The sequence below is a fragment of the Diaphorina citri genome, unplaced genomic scaffold (assembly GCF_000475195.1).
Source record: "Diaphorina citri unplaced genomic scaffold, Diaci psyllid genome assembly version 1.1 scaffold202, whole genome shotgun sequence".
Classification (NCBI taxonomy): domain Eukaryota; kingdom Metazoa; phylum Arthropoda; class Insecta; order Hemiptera; family Psyllidae; genus Diaphorina; species Diaphorina citri.
In genome coordinates, this window is record NW_007377639.1 from 36,125 (window position 1) to 52,975 (window position 16,851).

The following is a 16,851-nucleotide window of genomic DNA, read 5'->3' on the forward strand; positions in this document are numbered from 1 at the left end:
CAGGTGAAAACTACGCAGTAAAGGAACAGAATTCCCTTTAACTCAATAAGGTATTTCTGTGTTTGTAATAAAAAATAGGTCAGCAAATATGTACATAAATAAGGATACTCGTACAACAGTAAGTAAAAGTAACTACAAGTACATAAACTGTATATAGAAGTTTCAGTTCAACTGAATTTGAACGAGACGGAAGAAAATTAGTTCTCTCTCTCTCTCTCTCTCTCTCTCTCTCTCTCTGAGGGGAGATTCATCCTCCAGGATCCAGGAAAAGTTCAGTTTAGGTAAATATGTAGGTACCTAAATTTCCAAATGATAAACATTGCAATCACGATTACATATTAGAAACATATGAGTACGCCCAATAAAATGGTTATTCAATATTCCTAGATGGGCATTATGTACAGGACCTACAGTAACTACACACGAGTCTGTATTGTTATGTGGTGGCTCAATGACAAACCTATGGCTAAAACCGACTCGTATTTATTTACGATAGCCCTGACACGTGTATTGTGTTCAAGTCCCCCGCCATTAGATCGATCTGAAATAAAGTCATTTACTTTTCATCCTCACTTCACTCCTATTTATTATTCTGGCGATCCAGTGGCGTAGCGCGATCCAAAAATGTGGAGTTGTCAATGGCGTACAAATTCAGGGCACCCCTACCAAATTTTAGAGTCCACCACGATAGGAGAAAACTAGCCGTTCCGAGAACGAACCTCATCAGTTTTGGATAAGGTTTGCCCCGAGAGAAATGGGAACCCACGAGCTAGCAATTAAGGTTCCTTCCATGAGCTGACAAAGCTGGCTCTCTCGGACTTTGAATTGAACTCTTTTCCCCAACAATCATCAGATTAAATTTCTTTCGATACAGAATACAGATTTCTAACTTTTCAACCATGTAGTGTTCAATAGTTTGATTTTGCTCGAGTATTGTGATCTACGCCACTTTCAGACACCGCATGCATTATTATGCGAGAACAATATAAATATCCATAATATATTACTGAGTGTTGTTCATGCTTCATTGAGTTTCCAAGCGATACAGGCACTCTGTTATTTACATAAATAAATTAATGCATTGTCTCTTCCCTCTTCAGCACTGTGTAGTAGGTACTCACCAAGGTGGGTAATAGCTATTTGACATAGAATACATGTAGCTGTGTTGATGCTGATATTAATATGTATTGATATAGTGGTAATGATGAATCTATTTGAATTTATTGCATTGGTGCCATCATAGATTAAAATCTCAATAATTATTGAGGAATATTGATATTTGATCTGCTATCTAGGTATAGTACTATGCCTTTGAATGTAGGTTGACTAAAAATTAGATAGTTACAAAGAAAGAAATATAAAATAATATGTAATTATGCATTGTCAGTGTACTCGTGTAATGTAAAGAAATAGATGCCCTGACTTTCATTATTTCTTTAATATTACAAACATGTAGAATTGTAGAGAATACGTATGTGTTTGGAAAAGTGGATGCACTTATACATATGCATTATGTAACTATAAATAGGTAATATGGCATTTTGATCCGTTATCAATATTATGAAGATTCTGAAGGATCACAGGTGATTTCCTCGAAAAAAAAGAGGATTCTCTCCCTCAATTGAAAGAGGGAAAGGATCAAAAGAGAGGGAGAGAAAAGGGAAAGAGAGAGAGAGAGAGAGAGAGAAAAAGGCAAAGAGAGAGAGAGGGGGGGGGGGGGGAAACGGAATATGACATTGTCAGTCATCACTGCATAGATATCCTAGTTAGTGTTTTGGCGTCTCCACTAATACATACATTTTACATATTAGTGGATGTGACAAGTTTCTCTTCTCTTTCCAAAGCACTCGAAATAAAATAGTAGTATTACGTACCTACCTATAAAGTACGATGAGATAAATTATTTATTGCATCAGTTTTTCAAGTTGCGATCCGAAATCATGAGGGTTGCCAAAATAGTTGGAAACTCTGTGGTGGGGGTGAGAAAACTTTTCAGAATGTTTGCTGAAATGTCAGGAGACGTATTTCACGAAATTTTATCTCTGTGTCAAATAAATAAAATACAAAACTTTATCCACTCGAAACTTTTGTTGAACTTTTTACTGGTTTCTTTTTTCGGTCGAATTTTCACTTGAGTCTTATTTTTTTATTTCCTTTTTTAGGCAATTCCTTTGTTCTTCCAATTAAATTAATCCTCAAATAATTAGCTAAATTAGCAAACAACCAAGATGTCTAAGACACAATTTTATTAGTTTCTTTCTCTAAATAGAAGCAAAGAAAATAGAACTCAAAGAAAAGAAATGAGGAGGAATAATATCGTAGGGGAAACACAGAGGTCGAAAAAATAAAGGCCATTAACCATTAATTACAGCAAAAAATTTCATGATGATGATATCGATCGATTCAGCTATTAATGTTGCTATCTGGTATTTCTGCTTCAAGCCTTGAGTTTTTTCTAAATTTTCTCAGGCCTAAGCTTTTTAGAAGACTTTCTTTTCCTAGCAGCTATTAGGTACTTCTTCCAGTGTGTAGATACAAATAAACAACCAATTTTAGCTGTAAAATAAATTTTAATGTCATTGTCTCTCTTTTGTTACAGATTCCATATTGGTGGGAGAAATATCAAGGTGTTGTGTTACAAAAGGTAGGTTACCTATTACAATTCAATAGCTACAAAGGAGGATATATTCTTGACGAGTACTTCAGCATTCGAGTAAAATATTTCATCCATCAGCACCGTGAGAAAATTTCCGTTTGCTGCCCTTTGCTGATGAGTCAGCCAAATTTATTATGTATGTTACCTCCGTGTTTCAGAGTATACCTTGGAAGGTACCTCCTGTACCCTCTAGATACCTATTTATAATGTAGATAACAACATGAGGTTTCAAATTTCAAATTTATTAGAATTCTAGAGAAATATGTGTTGTGAAGCGCTGAATGGGTAAAGTAAGGTATTCCATTCTTTTCACCCCAGGGTCGGAGGCATTATGTGATTATGTACGGTTTTGAAGTGGTAATTTAGCAAAAAGGACCTATGTACATTTTCTATTGGAATAGTAATTTAATTTTGATCCTTCTTTTCTTCATTGGTCTACCTTCACACTTATCACTGGGAATTGGAAAAATAAAATCGACAATTTTATTCGGCATGGATGTGGACCAGGGGATGTTGATTTTCACTTCGTTCAGACCCTGACTTCTGTTTTAAAATAAAACCTTAGAAGAAATACTTTTAGTATAAAAAGAGAATAGAATGATACATACAACAATATCCAGTAGCTTCTTTTTTCCCTGGGAACTTCAGCACATGTATGAAATTTCCTTCTTTTCCTCAGTTTGTCAGTCACTTTTGAGAAAATGGAGGAAAAAGGAAAGTCAGTTGAGTGCTCTATTTTTTGTCCGTATTTCATTCTTCCTCAAAATTCCATTTATATTTATAACTTCATCTATTCATCACAAAAATAAGAGAGGAAAATTGCAAGTTTTTTGTAGCACTCTTTACTCTTCTTCCTTCAATCCATTTAACTTTCTCCTATTCCTCCTCCTACTACAGTATACTACAGCTTCTACACAAAAGCCACATTAAGTAATCCTGCTTAGTATTATTCTCTACATGTACCTATGATTTTCGGAATTTTCAACCATAATATGTATCTACCCACATACATAATATGTAAAGAAATTAATTGTGTTGAACTTTGTTGAATGCGCGACATAAATATCGTTCCCCAGTTAAAGATAAATCTTATGACTTGACTTGGACTCGAACCATTAACCTCCAGATCCGAAGTCCAACGGGTTAACCACTACACGACAGGGGTTGGTCATCATTTTGCGCCGTGTTCCCCTATGTATGTTACTAATGTGCTGATAATCCCAGATGTTATCATTCAAAGTAATATCGAGATCCCTGGCAAGATTTCCAAATTCCCATTCATAAATCATCAGCGTATCAAAAACAACAAGGGGGGGACGTGAATGAGAGTGTAAATATGTAAATGCTCTACGGCTTCTTATTAAAATAAACACACAGATTTGATTAATATGATGAGATTTATTTTATCTGAGGAATATGAGGAGTACTCGTGTAATGTAAAGAAATAGATGCCCTGACTTTCATTATTTCTTTAATATTACAAACATGTAGAATTGTAGAGAATACGTATGTGTTTGGAAAAGTGGATGCACTTATACATATGCATTATGTAACTATAAATAGGTAATATGGCATTTTGATCCGTTATCAATATTATGAAGATTCTGAAGGATCACAGGTGATTTCCTCGAAAAAAAAGAGGATTCTCTCCCTCAATTGAAAGAGGGAAAGGATCAAAAGAGAGGGAGAGAAAAGGGAAAGAGAGAGAGAGAGAGAGAGAGAAAAAGGCAAAGAGAGAGAGAGGGGGGGGGGTAGGAAACGGAATATGAAAAGAGAAAATGTATTGAAACTTGTTGAAATTAAAAAAAAAATTAACAACGTATGTACATACATATTACGACTCTCACCCACTAACTGTAAACCTACTGTACCTACGTATGTATATAGGTAGAGGTACACCCGTAAAATACATAGCTTTCCTTTATAGTTTACAGCATACACAAAGGTATGCATTACTGTATGTCAAACCCTGGTATATTGGTGTGTTTACGTCTTTCAAAGAACAAATTAAATTCCTCTCGGTGAATAATTACGCACATGACAAGCTCTCTCTCTCTCTCTCTCTTTCTCTCTCTCTCCCTCTTCACCTACAATGTACCATAGAACAGAAAATATGGAAATTGAAGAAGGAAGAGAAAGAGGAGGTGGATGATGACATGAGAAAAAGAGAAAGAAGATAGAGGAGGAACATTAGAGGAAGAGAGAAAGAAGATAGAGGAGGAACACTAGAGGAAGAGAGAAAGAAACTCTTTGTTCCGAATAGGCAAAGGCTTTTGTTGTGGTTTGAACTCTTGAGAAATACTGGGGAAGACACTAGAGAGAGAGAGAGGGAGGGAGGGAGGGAGGAAGGGGGGAGAGACGGTTAGTAGTAGGTGGGAGGGGAGAAAGTGGTTTTCTTTTTCAAAGGAGAAAGCTGAAAACCCTTTCTTGCTTTACTTCCCCCCACTCCTCTCTCTCTCTCTCTCTCCCTTCTCCGCCTCTCTTCACAGAAACTCCCCTATCTCTCTATCTCTTTCTCTTTTTATTACAATTTAGCTCTTCATGTCCTTGGTTTTTTCTCCCCCCCCTCTCCCCCTCCTCTCTCTTTCATTTTTCTTTCTCCCGCTCACACTCTCTCTTTCTCTCTTTTACTTTTCACAATTTAAATCACCCTACTCCTCCTCTCTCACTCACTTTATACAATTTAGCTTCCCTCCTTTCCCTTTCCCCTATGTCTCTCTCTCTCTTTCTCTCTCTCTCTCTTTCTCTCTCCCTCCCCTTCTGACGAGAATCTCGAGTGACGTTTTAATTTAAGTGTCGTTTTTTAGGTCTCGCGATTAGTTTCCAGTGATGGAGAGTGAGGAGGGAGAGGATTAGTAAGGACAGGAAGAAGAGGAAGAGTGTCCTTCTCTCTCTCTCTCCCCCTCCTTTCCCTTTCCCCTATGTCTCTCTCTTTCTCTCTCCCTCCCCTTCTGACGAGAATCTCGAGTGACGTTTTAATTTAAGTGTCGTTTTTGTCGTTTAGGTCTTGCGATTAGTTTCCAGTGATGGAGAGTGAGGAGGGAGAGGATTAGTAAGGACAGGAAGAAGAGGAAGAGTGTCCTTCTCTCTCTCTCTCTCTCTATCTTTCTGTCTCTCTTTCTCTCTCTTCTTCCTGCCCTTACTATACCATACTACGGAGAAAGAGAGAGGTTTCAGGGATGGCAGAATTGGCAGAACATAAATTTTGTTACCTCGAGTGATTTTAGCGATATTGACAATAAAGAAACAAAGTTACAGAGGACATTGGAAATTTAAAGAGGCAGGTATCTGCCGAAGATACATACAGTATGTATCTAAAAGTACGTAATACCTATGTAGATAGTACGTACACAAGGCTAGATGTGTAGGTAAAGTAGATATTATATTTATTGCAAGATAGAAAGAATTTGCGTAGGTCGATGAAAATTGATAATTTAAAATTTACCTATTTATACTTGTAAATTGCGCAAATTATCGTCCGAAAAAAAGAAAAAAAAATTTGAATGAAAAACAACATTAATGAGAATTTTGATAACGTTCTCACAGAGGAAATGAGAGGAAGATAGATTGGAAAGAGAGAGGAGAGAGAAAAGGGAAAAATAAATTATAACAGACTACCAGACCGTTAAATTGCAAAAAAAAAAAAAAATGTATAGGGAATAAAAGCTATAGGGAAACATAGCTTATACGTACACGTCGAACGAAATCTGTATACCTATCCAAAACAAATTAAAATCCATTATTTCATATGGTGAACAATTTATTCCTGAAACAGGAATCACAATGGATTTTTCCAACTGAGGGGAGAAGGAGGGAGGGAGGGAAAAAGAGAGGAATGGAGAGGACGAGGTTGAGGAAGGAAAGAAGAAAAAATTAAAGAAAATAAAACATACTAAAACTGAAATACTGAAAAGAGGGGAGTAGTTGGTTGGTAAGAGCTGGAGGGTTATGGGTGAAAGTTTACCCTCACAGAATCCTAACTTTCACCATAATCTAGATCCATTATTCTCCTTCCAACAAAATAATTAAAATATTGCTATACCATCATGAGACCAGCACTGTTTAATCATTATTTATTTTCCTTAGTCTAATTTAGAAATAATGAAACTTGCAAAGGCGCAGGAGGTATTGGGGGAAAGTGCTTGCGAAAAGTTCCAGAAGTGTTTGTTTTAACGATTCATAATTAACTAAATTAACGTTTTATAGATTGGGGAAACTTTCTAATCATGGGGGTTAGAAGGGGAGGTTAATTTGTTGTAAGAAAAAGAATGATTTCAAAAGTTTTTCTAAAAAACTTGAGCATGTACCTTATTTATGTACAGAACTATCTACAAAAGGTTATACGGTTATAGCAATACATTGCATCGTAAGACGGTTATTTTTCACTGTTTCTGCGTTTAGCTTTAGCATTGTTTTTCTGCTTCTTAATTTTTGCTAATAACTCAAAGAGATTCTTGTTTTCCTCATATGTACAACTCAAGGGCCGTGTAAAAGGGAAGTAAAACAAAAAGAATACGGTTTACTAACTTAGGTACCTACTTGTAAGTAGGGAACATGTACCCCGTACCTCAGCGCCCTAATTGTCAAGATATGCAATGTGCACAACTGTATGCATTCATTTCATTTACCTTATTTATGTACAGAACTATCTACAAAAGGTTATACGGTTATAACAATACATTGCATCGTAAGACGGTTATTTTTCACTGTTTCTGTGTTTAGCTTTAGCTTTGTTTTTCTGCTTCTTAATTTTTGCTAATAACTCAAAGAGATTCTTGTTTTCCTCATAATTATGTACCTACAACTCAAGGGCCGTGTAAAAGGGAAGTAAAACAAAAAGAATACGGTTTACTAACTTTTACTTGTAAGTAGGGAACATGTACCCCGTACCTCAGCGCCCTAATTGTCAAGATATGCAATGTGCACAACTGTATGCATTCATTTCATTCAGAAACTTTTCCCCCTTGGTCTTTTGTTCGAATTAATAATAGAAGAGTTTGAAGTTTGAACTTTTCCAGAAAGAAAAGGCCCAGAAACTTTTCCCCCTTGGTCTTTTGTTCGAATTAATAATAGAAGAGTTTGAAGTTTGAACTTTTCCAGAAAGAAAAGGCCCTCGTTGGCATTTTGATTTGTAAAAATTATTGTCTTTGCGAGGTGGTTTGAGCTTTTATTTCAAAGGGGGAGATTCATCAAGGAAACAACATGAGAGAAAAATTCTCTCTCTCTCTCCCCCTCCTTCCTTTTCCTCTTCCTTTCTCTTTTCCTCATTTACATAGAGCGTTAATTATTTTCTTTTACTGCCTCCCGTATAAATGTTTTTCATCCCTGAAGTTTTATCAGGGCTGGTTTGCAGAGCTACCTACTAAACTGGAACCTATCGGCTCTTGAAGCTTGAACCAAAACTTAGATATCCTTTATGGCACACTATAATAAATATTAATAGATATCCTTTAGAAAGCAGTTTGAATATTAAATAGTGGGTATTGTTTTAATTGTCTTCATGGATTGGAACAGCTTTCAAGGTTTTGGGGGAATAATGGAGGTATTATAATAGGTAAGTATTTCTTTTTGGAACTCAACATTAAGCACCAGAAAAGGAGTTTCTTTACGTTTCAGATGGTGAAAATGTCATCTCCACCAATTCCATTTTGCCCTTTTTATGTAATATTCTTCAATGATTCTACAAACCTATAAAATATTTAATACCTAGTTCTTCAATAAACCGTTCCTGCTTTTCCTAATGCACCTTTGTCTTCCTTCATCTCACTCCTGGTTTTCCTTTCACCTCTTCCTCCCTCATGAAAATCATTCGAAATTGTTATTTTGCTTCACTGCAGGTTGCATACCCGGAGTTCTATTTTTAATTTTGATTGTGCAGACTTTTCAGAGCCTGGTTTGAGGATTTCATGAATAATAATTAAAATATGCTAATTCGCATACCTTTTAAGGTTCAAACACTTGAAATAGAAATGATTGTCTACAGCCACCTACTGTTTACTGATTATAGACTATACTGTATGTATTGTACGCCTCGAATAGGTATTGGGATGGTATTGGTATAATATGTACCCTAATTATTGTTTTGGATATGTTCATGTTCATAATATTATCTTTGTTTGTGACTTGCCTTGAGTACCAGAGTACCTACATATGTAAGTACCTAATTATATTATTAATTGCCTAGATAGATAAATACATTTACATAGTGCAATGAAAATCAACTGTCTGGACAATCAGCGGTCATTGACCTGGGTTAGATTACTTCAAGGTTCAAGTTCATTCAAATAGAAAATAAGTGATAAGGTAATTATTATTCGCAGGTAGTCCGAAGACCATAATACGGCAGGTAATCCCTGACGTAATAGTTTCTAGGTCTAATCGTGCATCACCTGACCTGACAGAAATTTTAATAGCACCTATTATTATCGACTGAATGAAATCTCCTTTTATTTAATTACCTACATATATAAATTTTAATGCACATAAATTTGTATTGAAAATTGAACGAACATAATTATGTAATATGACATTATAAGAAAACACTTTGAAACACATTTGCCCAGATGAGTTTTCTACATCCCATTCTAAAATGTACGAACCCTAATGTGTATCTTATGTTTAAATTCAAGTGGATGATATGCATTCGAATTGAAACTCATTCTAATGGAAAACAGTTACACCATAATAATTATGAATGTCTTGGCAATGGTACGCCATGTTTACAGAATGGTAACATATTGATACAAAACGTAGAGGAGCGCCATAATGCCTCGAGTAGAGTTATTGAAATTGAATGGAAGGTAACCTGTTCCAAATAAAAAGAGTTTAAAAGGAATAATTACATTTAGAACAAGTTGCACGAGCTACACAACATGTGTATTGTGAGGGAGCATTAGAAAGCGTTTACATTGCATGCTCCTATTTTTATTTTCGATGTGAAAACTTACTTTTAACTTTAACGGAGCAAGAAGACAGATATAGGTACACATGTTCTTGGACCCTTTGATTCATCATGTAGGTATTCGATCATGTATGAATAAATCGAAGCATTTGCCGGTATTGAATCATTTAAGTCCATGAAATTTGAACTGATATGAATCATCAATTATTCATAAGGCACCAATAGGTACCTCCGTTTTTATCGAACCAGCAACTAAAAGAAAAGAGTGAACAAGTGCAATAAAATGTTCTAATGGAGAAAAGCACTTAGACAACAATAATTTTATCAAATGAAACTCTGTTGCCAAATTCGGAAATCACTAAAAGTGTAGAAATACACAAATGCTAGTAATAATGTTTCCTATGTATCTACGTAAATTGTAGATATAGCTTGTAGGTAGGTACATACCTACAACAATTTATTAGTCGATAGTCGAGTGCCAAAAAGTATCGCCTGGAAATTTTGTTCATGCTAGAAAGGCTATTTCGTGCTGGCAATAACCTGACTTCTTTCAGATAGTAAAAATGTCATCTCCACCAATTCCATTTTCTTTTCGTTTCAGATGGTGAAAATGCCACCTCCACCAACTGAACCACTTGGAACACAGTGCTAAGCAAATCATTTTCCCGGGATCTGAACAATAAATGTTCGGACTTAAAATTCGATCATGGATGGAGACACATCTCGTCCGGTCCAGAAAGAAAAGAAACAAAGATGGCGGCGGTAAAATCAAACAGGAAAAATCACCACCGGATCATATTGCCGTTGTCAATAATGTAAGTCTTTAAAACTGAAAAGTATTGGGTTGTTGGTGAAATAAAGAACACAGCCAGAATCCTCTTTTTTTTTTTTTTTTTTTTTTTTTTTTTTTTTTGGGGAAAAAAATGTCATGTCCACCAATCTCCTTAGCTCAAATCAAATCTTCCTTTACCTGACTCAGGTTAAAGGATCTCAGTATCTCACATTAATTGAAAATGTTTTCGTACATCAATAAACTTCGTTGTAATCAAGTACAAACGAATAACAATTACCACTTTTGTCAAAGCCTTCGCATCAATTCAAATATCACATTAATTGAAAATGTTTTCGTATATCAATAAACTTCGTTGTAATCAAGTACAAACGAACAACGATTACCACTTTTGTCAAAGCCTTCGCATCAATTCAAAATGCTGACCTGCCTGATACATTGTCTCTCCCACTTTCAGGAGTTCGAATACAAGTCTGCCAAGTGCATCGACAATGGCAAGAAGATCTCCCCCATTTCCACCATCAAGACTCAGACGAGCCTGACAGAGCATTCCAGTTCTTCACTTAAAGCCCAGTCCCCATTCACCTGTGTGGTGAACCTATCGTCTCCAGAATCTGCCTACTCGACTGGGTACTCTACGGACGGGACTTCACCAGGGGCCTCACTCCCTCCGGAGTATTACATCAATATCCGGACAGGTACGCATTTGCCCACCTCTGTGGCTGAGTGTGCTGAGTTCGAATCCTGGCCAGGACGGAAATTTTCTGACCGAACTTTTCCGTTCTTGGGTAGGCATGGATGGAAAAGAATGTGCCTGAAGTAAAAGGTTTTTTTTTTAAGTACATATTGGTATTTTTTATTACTACAATCATCGAATAATCGTCCCTACTCTGTCCATACTTTTATCAACTTTTTAAATGGATCCCTTTTACTCCCCAGGCACGCATTACTTTCAGTCAAATCGGGTGGAGAAGCTAACACCGCGATCCGCCAGGCGGAAGAAAGACGAGGCTAAGCGGAAGAAACATGGCGAGGTGAACGGTGTCAAACATCTACCGGAGTCGTCTACGGAGGATGAAATCCTTAACGCTGACTCTACAACGGTGAGTTATGATGAACGGTGGTATTGTCTGTCTTTTTTTGTGTCTGGAATTTCTGGACTGGACTATTAAAATGTCAATAAAATTACAAATTGGTGGGAAATTTCCAGGGGTATAAACGAGCCATCGCAATACTGGTAGAGACTGCTAGAGAGTTGCAAGATAGTTACAAAATTTTGTAGAACCCAAACAATTCCGTGATGAGGCCGATAAGGGTTTCATGTTTGATTTATTGAGTGGATTTCAAACATGTTTTCTTAAGCATGTGTGATAAGGACCCATTTCATGAGGTGATTTTGAATAAGTTCTCGCTCTTCAATCTCTCACAATTCACCGTCGCTTCTCTGGTTATATTTCAGGAGGAACGCCTCCCCACCCATCGTCGCACCGAATCCTGCGATGAGAACAATCTGTCCGCCATCTCCTCTCCTCCCTCCTCCTCTCCCTACCTCCCAGGTGCTTCCCCTCGTCCTCGCAACAGGATTCGCACCAACCCGTGGCTACCTTGCTCACCGGGCGGTAGTGTTGTCAAACTCACCACTGACTCGTCCGCTGTCGATAGCAGCTCCACCGTTTCCTCAACAAGCTGCCGAGAGAAGCACGTCAGTCCGCATAAGAAGCTTGCGTCACCGCGAAAGAAACCGAAGGAGATCGGGAGCAAAGTGTCTTCACCCATTGTCAGTAGGAGGTAAGTCGTCGTCATCAGTAGGGCTGATGCCTGGGTATCCGTATATACTCGGGTCTTACCCGAAATGTTCGGGTAAGAACCGAGTAGCTGAGTTTTTATCAGGTTCCTTTTGAAAAACTAAGCCATGGAATGACTGTAGCAAACTAGCGAGTGTAACATTGCCACTACTTTAACTTGTAAAGTAAAAAGCATCTATAAAATTAATTAAGTACTATTATTTAGGTAACGAGGAGTGTCTACATTATTTAACTAGAAGCCCTTGGTACAAGATAACACATCACATGTAGTCATTTATTCTACGACAAAAACATAAAAACGTCATCTCAGAATCTCATATTTTTAATTGAATGGAATTATACACATACTCTCACATCCTTTCCAACATTAGCCTCTAGCTTCAGGCAGATTGACTCAATTAAGTCAATGTATGCTGTCTTTGTGTATCTTTTGTTTGTGGAGCAATAAATTGGCCTCGTAATTTAATTATCTCAATTACCTACAGCTCCTTATGAAACGTAAAACACGTGGGCGCATTAAGAATATATGCGTCTCTGTAGTGAATTTTTGTAAGGAATTATTAAAACAACGTATTTGTATTGAGAATGAGCCCTCTGTGTTGTTTCGGTATTTAAGTGTAGAGTTTCATGTTCTCTGCATACACAAAAAGCCCAATCTGAGGCTTAGATGTAGGGGCAAACAGCCCTAAAGGATGGGTTAAGCTTCTACGAATCTTCATGTCCTCTTATGATAAGGACCAAAAAAGAGAACTTTCACTCATATAACTGAGTGGTCTTAGTACCTACATAAGTATATTTGCTTTTTTTTGAGCTCCCGAATAGGGAAGATTTCCAGGAAAATCGAAGATTTCCAGGAAATGAGTATTTCTCTACTTTAAGTACTTTAACCAAAAGCCCTTTTCTTTCAGGAGCAAAGACGCCGCCATCACAACCTGTTCTCCCCTGTCGGCCCGACATTGTCCTCACTTGCGTCCTGGAGGTTCCTCGTCTTCTCCCCTTAGCTCCTCGGATGACGATAACCATGGCAACACGAGTGACTTCTCCGATGATGACGTCACGTTGAATGAAATGCTGGGCAAGTACGATGAGAGCTACACGTATGAGAAGGAGACGGACATTCTGAGCGACTCGGATTTGACGACGGAGGCCGTCCCGAAATCTAAGAGAGAATGAGGACAGGATAGGAGAAAGCCAGCCGTTCCGGACAGGAATAAAACTCGGGCCGTATTCAGGATTTTGTCGAATGGGGAGGGGGTGAGAGTCCAAAAAGATGCTCCAAAAATGGGGAGGGGGGAGGAAGGGGTGGATGCTCCAAATTTTTGGGGGCTGGCGCACAGTAAAGGAGAAAATTTGACCAGTCCTTTAGTCCTTACAATGCAGAACTATAGGTACATAGGTACCGACAGGACGTAGGTAAATGTGCGAGTCTACCTTATATGATTGTAAAGATTTTGTCTTTTGCTTTTCAGACTTGGAGTTCGTAAGAAGAGATGTGAGAGATGACTTCGACTTCATAGACAACGGGTCATCAGTAGCTCATTCGGAAAACAACTCACCGATGCCAGGTAGATATTTGAACTTCAGTTCATCCTGACGAGATCAAAATTACTCAGGAACCTATTAGGATGTTATCAATCATTTATACATCAAACCAATCAAAATACTTAATTTTGGCAAATTAGATTGTTGTACTAACAGGTAATTCTGTTTTTTTCCTTCCAGGCAAGAAAATGAACACAGGCCACTGTTACTACCATCTCATGGGAGAGAGACTTTTGAAACAAAAATCCATTGATAGTAGATCTTCCTCACGAAGCTCAAGTATTGTTAAAAGATCGAAGAAATCTGAAAGTGAAAGGCGAAGAAAATCACGAAATCCAAGTCAAGAAAAAATTATATGCCAATTCAATTTTCCTTCCAGGCAAGAAAATGAACACAGGCCACTGTTATTATCATCTCATGGGGGAGAGACTTTTGAAACAAAAATCCATTGATAGTAGATCTTCCTCAAGAAGCTCCAGTATTGTTAAAAGATCGAAGAAATCTGAAAGTGAAAGGCGAAGAAAATCACGAAATCCAAGTCAAGAAAAAATTATATGCCAATTCAAACCATGTTCACCAATTCCTAAAAATGAGAAACATTTCAACATGAACAAAATTCTTGTCGAGCGTTTGAATCAAACCCAGGACCGTGGTACTCAAAGTGCCAATACAACACCTCTTAGTGCGCGGAAACGTCTGACGGAGAATGGCAAATACCTGAAGAATGATTATATAACCAATCTTATCAACTCCAATCTGAGCCTCTGTGAAAAGAATCAAAACTCATACGGCAACATCAGCAATGAACGCAAGTTTAGTCTCAACATGAATAACTCTGGGAGTTTGGAGGAGTTGCAACAAAAGAAAAGATCGAATTCCTTGTCTCAAGAAATTATACCAACCGAGCCCGAAGACTTGAAATATAAGAAACTTACAGAAGAAGCGAACTACATCATTGAGAAATTAGAGAGCTGTAAGTCGAATTCAGCAAACCGGAGAGTGAGTTCTGCTCAAAACTCTCCCATCAGATCAAATCCAACGGATCGGAATATCTCAAACTTCCTGGAAACTCCCTCTAGTCCTCGTCACATGTCTCCAATTAGACATAACAGTCATGATGACATCAAAACAAAACCAGACTTTGATAACAGAAATAATTCAAACCATATTGTAGATTCTGCTGCCAAGTGTTGGTCGCCTCACAAAATGAAATTGCTCAAACAAAGTCAGAACCATCAGTTGAACAATAGAGGCAGTCAGAATATCAACCTGAATTCCACCTCATCTCCAGTAAAACATTTCCACCTATATGGTAAACAGCTGAATTCCGGTATAGATAATGCTGGATCACCTAAATTTACACGAAATCTCAATATTCATGAACAGAACCAAGAGGTGCTAAATCGTAACGAGCGAAATGTTAACTTGGACTTTCGAAATAATAATGAAGCAACGGATGAACCTCGGGACAGGAACATTTATGCCATTCCCTATGAACACATCGTTTCGAATAAACCTCAAAACGTGGCAATAAAATTACGAGATGGGAACCATATCAAGAAGAATATGGTTCATGACAATGCTGTGATAAACTCTAACTCCCCACTACACCACAGGTATAACGGAGAACCTACGTATGAAAATATCAACATGACAACCTTCAGTAGACAAAGTACTGCTACGTTTAGTCAGCTAGCCCAGAGAGATCACATCATTGGCATTGAGCAAACTCCCATGACAATGCTGTGATAAACTCTAACTCCCCACTACACCACAGGTATAACGGAGAACCTACCTATGAAAACATCAACATGACAACCTTCAGTAGACAAAGTACTGCTACGTTTAGTCAGCTAGCCCAGAGAGATCACATCATTGGCATTGAGCAAACTCCACCGAAGATACCAATCAATACTCAAACTTACAAACTTGCCAAGAGTAAATATAACGCGCCACCTTCACCCTTGTCCAGTCAAAACCATACAAAACCAACTATGACAACATTCCAGAAGCCCTCAGCCATCTCTACCTCATATCATACCAGATCCACTGCAGATATTTTGACGGACTCCAAGGCAAAACCGCCCTTGTCCAGTCAAAACCATACAAAACCAACTTTGACAACATTCCAGAAGCCCTCAGCCATCTCTACCTCATATCATACCAGATCCACTGCAGATATTTTGACGGACTCCAAGGCAAAACCTACCCTACCGAGTAACTTCAAGTCATTATACCTGGGACCTAACAATTCAGATCTGTACTGTCCAAGAAGTGAGCCCGTCAAGAGGAAGGTCTATACTTGTAGTGTCAGCTATGGGAAACTTCAGAAATCCTTGAAAGGCGGAAATTTTCTCAGAGATTCTGGTGAGTGTGATAGGAAAACATAACCCGCCATATTAGGCACAGGACAGTAGGTACCAGTTTGGAGTATTCTTCCTCGAGGAGGGTCCTCTTGTTTTAGGATTCCCTTCATGAACTGAGGGTCCTATTTTAATAATATCTACAGAGATCTACAGAGAGGATAGGATCTACAGAGACCTATGAAAATAATGGAGGTATTAATGCCCATAAACCTAATCAGTATTTTTTTTTTCGTTTTCACCCGTTGTTTCAGAAACCTGCAATCAACTTCGTAATTCTGTCGCACAGTTACGCAAAGAGAGATTCTACGTAGAAGCTAAACTTCGGAAAACTCAGCAGCAGATAAATAAAATAAAAAACGACTTTTAACTAAAAGTAGTCAAACAAAACCTCGAGAGGCAAAAAATCGCACCAGTCTTTGGTTGACCGAGACAAATTTATTTTTTCGTTTAATTGTGTAATAAGATAAAATCGCGATTGACTCAAGTTGGTATGCTACCTATATCTATGAATTCTCTGATTCCAGAATCTCCAATAAGTGTACCGTCAACATATTGAAGAACTCTCTTGCCCCTATAGCTAAAGTTGAAAGGTCCTTATGTATAACTACTTTATTACCTTTTGTTATGTTGTATTTAGTTGTTTGTACATATACCTATTCCTACCTGTTTTCTATCTATGAATTCTCTGATTCCAGAATCTCCAATGAGTGTACCGTCAACATATTGAAGAACTCTCTTGCCCCTATAGCTAAAGTTAAAAGGTCCTTATGTATAACTACTTTATTACCTTT

At 37.7% G+C, this 16,851-nt stretch overlaps 1 protein-coding gene across 1 annotated transcript; it reads left to right on the plus strand.

The window, feature by feature from the left end:
* The first annotated feature begins 2,592 nt into the window (after positions 1-2,592).
* On the plus strand, positions 2,593-16,728 carry LOC103505908. The gene is given in 11 exon segments (XM_008470278.2): positions 2,593-2,644; positions 10,159-10,372; positions 10,805-11,045; positions 11,287-11,450; positions 11,807-12,135; positions 13,061-13,298; positions 13,573-13,717; positions 14,074-15,425; positions 15,428-15,653; positions 15,777-16,061; positions 16,312-16,728. Coding segments are annotated over 10 exon segments (3,228 nt in total). The 5' UTR covers positions 2,593-2,644; positions 10,159-10,240; the 3' UTR covers positions 16,428-16,728.
* Positions 16,729-16,851: the final 123 nt, after the last annotated feature.